This window comes from Myotis myotis, unplaced genomic scaffold (assembly GCF_014108235.1).
Source record: "Myotis myotis isolate mMyoMyo1 unplaced genomic scaffold, mMyoMyo1.p scaffold_m19_p_8, whole genome shotgun sequence".
NCBI lineage: Eukaryota > Metazoa > Chordata > Mammalia > Chiroptera > Vespertilionidae > Myotis > Myotis myotis.
In genome coordinates, this window is record NW_023416390.1 from 26315234 (window position 1) to 26322935 (window position 7702).

A 7702-nucleotide genomic window follows, 5' to 3' on the forward strand; every position below is an offset into this window, starting at 1 on the left:
ATATTCTACAATGGAATATCATTAGGCCATAAAAAAGAATAACATCTTACCATTTACAACAACATGGTTAGACCTGGAGAGTATTATGCTATGTGAAATAAATCAGCCAGAGAAAGACAAATGCCGTATGATTTCACTTATATGTGGAATCAAAAGAACAATATAAACAAATAAAACAGAAACAGACTCCTAGATGCAGAGAACAGACTGGGGATCGCCAGAGGTGAGAGGGTTTTGGGAACTGGGTAAAAAGGTGAAGATATTAAAAAGTGCCAATTGGTAATTAAAAAATAGTAACAGGGATATAAAGTAAAACATAGGGAATGTAGTCAATAATATTGCAATAGCTATGTATGGTGCCAGGCGGGTACTGGAAATATTGGGGGAACACTTTGTAAAGTATATGATTGTCTAACCACTATGTTGTATACCTGAAATTAATACAAAATAATATTAACTATAAACTGTAATTGAAAAATAAAATACATATATATAATAAAAAAGAATAACCTTATAACTTAACTAAAACACACAGACCTTAGACTTTTTAAAATGTGGTATAGACCCAACTGAAAAAAGAAATGCAGCGCATGAGCAATTGAGAATTTGTCTATTATGATTATGATTGCAATGCATAATCTGCCCAGTCTCCATCTGCAGGTTGTGAATGCTTTCCACAGCCTTGTGCAGCAACTGTGAGAATGAATTATGGAAAAAGTTCTTAGAGGAATAAATTTGGACTTCAATATATTCTTGAGTTGACAGGATGGATTTATCAAACTGGTGGAACCATAATCACTTTTGATTTGATGGCCACAGAATGTATGTATACCATATATCAATGTCTGATTCAAACTTAGGTGCCTAGTAAATATTTGTTGAATGAATGAATATTGCAAAGGAATTTAGGAATTCAAACATGGCCAGATGAACCCAAGTCCTGCTCCAATAACCCAACCAATGCTCTGTGGCGATCTCGAATCACCCAGTCATGTGACATTCCTCTCTGGTTAGTAGCGAGAGCCTCTGGTCTCACCGGAGTAGTGCAGAAACAAGTGAGAAATGGAGGAGCAGGAAACCCTAGCTTTCATTTTTAACCTGATTTTTTTTTGGCTTCCAGTGCTTCTGCTCATTAAACAGAAAAACAATTAATTATTCCTAATTTTCAAAACACTTTGCATGTTAACTCATTCCAGATGCAAACAACTTAAATCACTAGAGGGTATGTGGTGAACAGGGCCTAGTTATAAAAGGAGGTCACATAAAAATTAAAACACTAAAGAATAAATAGCCCATGCTGTCCAGGGGGATGAGCTATGCAACCCCAATAAAAATTAAAACCAAATTACATACACTAATCAACATTGCAAAACACATTCAACTCATTTCCATACAATGCAATTATCCTGATAGGTGCTGGGTTAGTGTGTCTATGACCATGACCATGCCTGCAAACAACCACTTACAACACCATTAGACTTTGAACAAATAAAAGTAATACAGACCTGTGCATGGCTAGCATACAGGCCCCCTCAGATGAACAAGAAAGAGTGCTCCATTTCTGGAACCTTGTATTTGATCTTGTATCTTAGAAAACCACATTGCGTTATACTATATAAAGAATTCTTCTTCTCCTTCTTTTTCTTCACCCTGAACTGGCAGATGAAGACATTTCGAGATTATCTTCCTTGCATCAAGATCCCTTTGGCCAGCAAGTGACAAAGGATGGATGCTTTCCTTCAAGTTTTTGTTGTTTTTGGAGGCAGCTGCCCTTAAGGAGGAGGCTGATGGTGGCTGGCTGGTCTGCAGATCCCTTGGAAACCTGCTCAGAAACGATTTCCTGGGTTCAGAGTTGACCACAGTGCGCCCTGTGTCGACATTGGTCTCTGCCTCCAGCTTCTCAAAGGCATTTTCCCAACCAAAGACCTTCATCCTGGCCCCGGGTTCAAGGTGGGAAGAACACAGAGGCAGTTGGGCATCTGTAGCTGGGCTGCTGACCTGGGATGAGCAGCCAGGGCTTCTCCACAATGTGCCACAAGAGCTGTCTGATGCTGGGTTCCCACTGGACTCAGGAAATTCCAGAGAAGCCGCTTTGAACCTCCTGCCCCGGCTCCTTCGCCTTCTCAGCTCTAGGGTCCTCCTTGTGGAGACCGGGGTCACCCTGGATCCCTGGGGAAGCATGTCAGCCTCGGGGTTGCCATTCAGAAAGGAAAGCTCGCTGTTCCTAACACCAAGACCTGGATTCGATTGGATCTACCGGACAGAGTAAAGATGAACAAATGTAACCAATGTTATCTGTTCACCACATTCTAAGAATAGACTGTTCTAGTCACCCTCTGCCAGGCCATGCCCATAACTGACATTCAGTAAGTCGGGTGAATTGAATAGAAGCAATAAACACAATCCTTCAAAATGCTATGCTGCCATCTTTGACATCATATCTACCTTTGTATTTGATCCAATGAAGTCTTTTCTTCTGGGAATGGAAACAGGCCTGTTTATTTCCATATTCAGAAATCGCTCGGGGTTGGTACTAGACTGCCCAACCTGGTGGAGGAAATCCATCCTCATTTGGGTAAATACCAGCAAGTACAATTGCTGGATCTTATGGTAAGAGTGTGTTTACTTTTGTACAAAAGTGACAAACTATATTCTAAAGTGATTGTGCTATTTTGCATTCCCACCAACAGTGAATGATAGTTTCAATTACTCCTTATCCTCACCAGCATTTGGTGTTGATGGTTTCTTTTAAGGGTTCATTTTCTAATTGATTATCTTTAAGTGCATGGTATGAGACATTAACAGATGTTAACTTCTGAGACCAAATTTTCAACAGCAAGACAATGAATGTGTCTGTGCTATTTGAAGGAAAACTACTCAGTTATCTCATTTTTTTCCTTTTTTATTTTTCAGAAGTAAAAATGGGCAAATCTGTAAGTTTGTTTCTTGGGGATTTTATGTAATTTTTTTAACAACCATGAACAAAAAGAAAAGCTTGCATGCATTAGTTCCCCTAACCCCCTAAGCAGTTTCAGAACAGAACAAAATTGGTCTTGAAGCCATAACCAGCACCAAGACATCTCACGGCGTTCAGGAAGTGCCTGCCTGAGCCAGATTGGAAGTCCCTGTGTCCTGCTGAGCCAGCCTAGTGCCTCCCTCTTCTCAGCTCTGCTCATGCATCCCATGGCCCCTCTCCTGGGCCTTATCGTCTTAAAATGCTCCACCGCTGAAAGACTCAATTTAAACCTAGCACTCTCAGGCCATCTCTGACCTTCAGCTCAGTTCTCCAACTACATCTGCTCTTGAATATCAATATCTCCTCTTTCTCTTCTAAATTTTCTGCTTCCTGTTCATCCATCCTTTCTCAGTGTCCATTGAAAGAGGCTTTCCCTCTGTTAGCTTGTTAGTTCTTCAATGCTAACCTGGGCCCTCTTCTCTTCTCACTCTACACACTCTCCCATGGCAATCCCATTGACACCCATGTCTTCATGATTATCTAAATGACAAAAGCTCCCAAAAGTATACCTACAGCTCAGATCTGTCTCTTAAGCTTCATACCTATCTACCCAAGGCCCCAGCTCCTCAAACTCCACATTTCAAAATTGATGTCACCTCCCTCCTCACACTAAATCTGTTCCATTTACTCTTTTTCTTGTCTCAGATGATGACAACATTAGCCCATCTTACGCAGGGAAGAGCATCATCTTCCCTTTTCTATCCCCAATGTCACCATTCCCATGGACTCTGCCTTCCAAAGATCTCTCAGATCCTCTCCATGCCCACTGCCATTAACCCTAAGGCTGTCATCATCTCTCATCTGAATCACTGCAACAGCCATCTGAAGGGATTCCCCATGGATGCTCTTACCTCCCTCTAATCCAAGCATGTCAAACTCACGACCAGCGGGCTGCACACCTCATTTAAATAATCCCTTCCCCACTTCACCACCAGAGGAGTTTGAAACAGTTGTGATCATGTCACCCTCCTGCTTTAAGGGCTTCGTACTCTTCTTGAGATTAAGTCTCAGCCCTTTAGGATGGCCTACCGCACTCATCACAGTCTGCCCCTTCTTACTCCAGCCTGATAATTCACCACTTCCTGCCTTTCAAGCTTCACCGATCAAACTTGAACTTCTTTCAATTTGTTGGACATTGTTTGTTCTTTCCTAATGCCAGAGTTTGTGTATATTATTCCCTCTGTCTGAGATATGTCTCCTCTAATCTTTTCTCCTAAAAACTCCTACTCATTGTCAACTCCAAGCTTACACATCATTTTCTCTTGGAAGCCTTCTTGATATCACTGAATCTGAGTTAGATGCCCCTAAATATTGGCTCTGCCATTTATTACTTTGAGGACTTCAGGCAAATTACCTAATATTCCTGTGCCCTTGTTTCCTCATCTATAAAATGAGATAACTAAGTGTCAGTGTCACAGGGCTTTTGAGAGGATTAAGTGATAATAGTGCCTGGGGCATAGTAGTGCTAAATATGAGTTGGGTATACAATCGTAATTAATACTATTGCTACCTCTCCTGCCAGCCTATACTTTCCAGTACTTGGCACAGTGCCTAGCACATGGTAAACAAGCACTAGATATCTGTTAGATAAATAAATAAACCTGAATCCCCCAAATGTAAAATTTTGCACATAGAAATGTAGAACCTATAAATTAGGCCCCTAATTATTTGACATTAGGTATTTTAATTATCAAGAAAATGAAAAGTTATTTTATCACATGGCTGGCCATTTCTGAAATCTTTTTAAGAGGAGGAAATGTCCACTTTCTTTTTAAAAGAAAATTCTAAACTCCTTAGACCATGTGGCAAAAGTGAGTACAACATTATTAAAACAGAAATGCAGATGTGTGCAGCTGGAATGAGGCGTTTTTAGAAGAAGCAATGCTGAGTGGTGGAGATATATCCCTTGAGGGAGAACAAAGCGCCTCCTGCCAAAGTAAATAAATTGACACACACTTGTAAAAATTCTGATCATTTAGACCCCATCTTTCTAAGAAATGCTTGTAAAATGTTACAAATTGAGAGCTAGCTTTTTTCAGGTTTCAGGGAACAGTAGCAACTATCTCGATGAACAGGAAGATCACTGGTCACTCTACTGATTCTAAACACTTCAGAAACAAGAAAATACACATCACTGAAAAATGATTAAGCTTGTAAGGGGCAGACTGACATCATCCAGGGAAAATAATATTGTCTTTTACTGAATGTGGTCCCAAGAGATAGCAAAAAGGATTTCTCCAAACGGAGGAGGGAGAAATAGCAAGGAAATGAGTTATAGAGATAGTAAGCAGCCCCCACACAGTGCCAGGCTTGCTTACTTAAGAGCTGCAACCCGTTTCTTTCAATTAACTGATTATTTTAACTGATTAACCCAAACCACTGATATTACCCTGCTATCCTATGGCAGCCTTCAGAGAAATGCCCACCCGTGTTCTTCCAAGGCAGCATAAGCCAAACTATTGAGAGTGAGAGCGTGGGAATGGGAGAAAGAGAGAGAGAGAGAGAGAGAGGCTAGGTGTGGGGTAGATGAGGGACAGGGATGGAGAATGGAAAGAAAATGAGCAAGACAAAGAGAGAGGAACAGAGTCCGAGTGAGTGCCGTTGAGAGACTTAGAAATGAGAAAGCAGACTTCAAGAAATGCTATGGAAGAAGAAAATGAATTACTTATTTCATGAAAGACTATGTTCCTTTATTTTAATGGCTAAAAAGGACATAAGGATGAACTTAGCTCCATGTCTGTTGATAAAATGAAAAGAAATGCATGCTTGTTTACAGCAATCCAGCTTCTGGAATATACATACTTTCTGAAGAGACAAACTTGTTTCCTGAGAACAAGCAGTGGATCAGCAAATGGTTCAGAAGCAGCTGTCTGTCCACAGAGTCTGAACTTGCTTATCTGTCCCATGAGGGGGATTTTACAAGATCAGTGACTCTCAACACCACTACATGCTACATATTAGAATCATCCGAGGAGCTTTTTAAGAAATGCCCAGGCCTGGGTGCCCCTGGAGATTCTGATCTTACTGTCCTGGGAATTCTTTTTAATATATTTATTGATTTTTTATAGAGAGGAAGGGAGAGGGATAGAGAGTTAGAAACATCGATGAGAGAGAAACATCCATCAGCTGCCTCCTGCACACCCCCTACTGGGGATGTGCCCTCAACCAAAGTACATGCCCTTGACCGGAATGGAACCTGGGACCCTTCAGTCCAAAGGCCAACGCTCTATCCACTGAGCCAAACCCATTAGGGCATGTCCTGAGAATTTTTTAAAGCTTCCCAGGGGTTCTGAGACACAACCTAGGCTGAGAACCCCACATTCAATCATCTCTCAGGCCCACCTTGAATGTAAAATCACACCATCCCATGTGTGTCTACCAGGTCACAGAGGCAAAACAGAGATACCTGAAGCAGAATCTTGTTGCCATCGTAGTCCTGCGTTTGCCACCTGGTGCGGCTGATGGGGACGCATGGATGGGGGAGGAGAGGCACTAACTGGCCAATCTCTTGGACCTTGAACTGCAGCACCGACGACTCTTTGGGGTCCACCGACATTCCGAGGGGCAGCTGCTTCAGGGACAGCTGCAGGGCGAAGCTCTCGGTGGCGTAGAGCACGAAGAAACAGAAGTTGCTCTTCTGCGGGGTGGCTTCCCTCTGCAGGATCATCTCGTAGAGGCTGATGGCGTCTTCGTAGTTATCAAAGGTGCAGTAGAGCGTCACCCGCAGGACCTCGGTGCCGCAGTGCACCTGCCTCACGCCCCAGACGGGCATGTGGTTGTCCAGAGTGTAGAACTCCTGACCGGCGAGGCTGTAGGGACACGGGCTGCCCTGCAGGCTCAGGCCGGGGTAGCACTGCCAGGGCCACTGCCGCAGCAAGTGGAGAACTCGAAGCAGCCGCTCCTCTCCGCGGCTGTGGTGCAGGAAGAGCAGAACAGACATCCCTGGGAACCGGGACCGCTTGGGGTGGCACTTGTCATAGTTTCTCACGGCACTGACCCGCTCTGACACCATGAAGAGACGGACCTCTGGGCAAAGGCAGCCCAGGAGCTGGTCCAGAGCTTGCTGCAGGAGCGCACCCTGCCCAGAGCTGGCCAGCAGGTGGACAGTCATGGCCGGGGGCTCTTGGGTCTTGTCCATCCTGGATTGCGGGAGGATGACAACGCGTGGAGGATGTCCCAGCTTCTGAAATGAACGAAGGGGCGGGCGGTTCTCAGCCGGGAAGCCTTCAGCTACATCAGCACAAAGCCCTTCTCTGTGGTCCTGGCTGCTGGTGCTCCCCCGCGAGAGAAGCTGCACAAATCCGGGCACCGCAGCCTCCACGCCACCCGCAGCAGGGAGGGTGATGTCATCCAGCTCGTGCGTCACTACCCGCCTGTGTCGGGCTTTTTCAGGCACTCCCAGGTTTTCTATTTGACCTAAAAGCCTGCTGTCCTGAGAAACACCCGCCTGGGTGGTTCTGACAGACATAAAGGAAATGGCCCAGCAGAAAGGAACCTGAGTCCCTCTGTTAGACTGATAGCGATCTGTTTAGTTGAAAAGACATCCATTTTATGGGCCCACAATGGGCTCTGATTTCCTCCTCACAGCTATCTCTCCTGTTTACAGTAGCCTGCCAGGCCACCTGAACACAATGATCGCTTTCAGACAATTCTCCAAACTTGTCCCCTTGCCAGGATTTTCCCCCC

At 44.1% G+C, this 7702-nt stretch overlaps 1 protein-coding gene across 1 annotated transcript; it reads right to left on the bottom strand.

Moving 5' to 3' along the window:
• Positions 1 to 523: 523 nt before the first annotated feature.
• Positions 524 to 7318, bottom strand: FAM124B (family with sequence similarity 124 member B). The gene is made up of 2 exons (XM_036320911.1): positions 6423 to 7318; positions 524 to 2253 (listed from the first exon to the last, which is right to left on the bottom strand). The coding sequence occupies exons 1-2, from the start codon at positions 7152 to 7154 to the stop codon at positions 1612 to 1614; spliced, it is 1374 nt and encodes a 457-aa protein (XP_036176804.1). The 5' UTR covers positions 7155 to 7318; the 3' UTR covers positions 524 to 1611.
• Between the last annotated feature and the right edge of the window lie 384 nt (positions 7319 to 7702).

Coding starts and splice junctions, on each gene's coding strand:
- FAM124B (XM_036320911.1), bottom strand. CDS start 7,154: ATGGACAAGACCCAAGAGCCCCCGGCCATGACTGTCCACCTGCTGGCC. Junction 2,254..6,422: donor GCAACAAGATTCTGCTTCAG/GTATCTCTGTTT, acceptor TCTGTCCGGTAG/ATCCAATCGAATCCAGGTCT.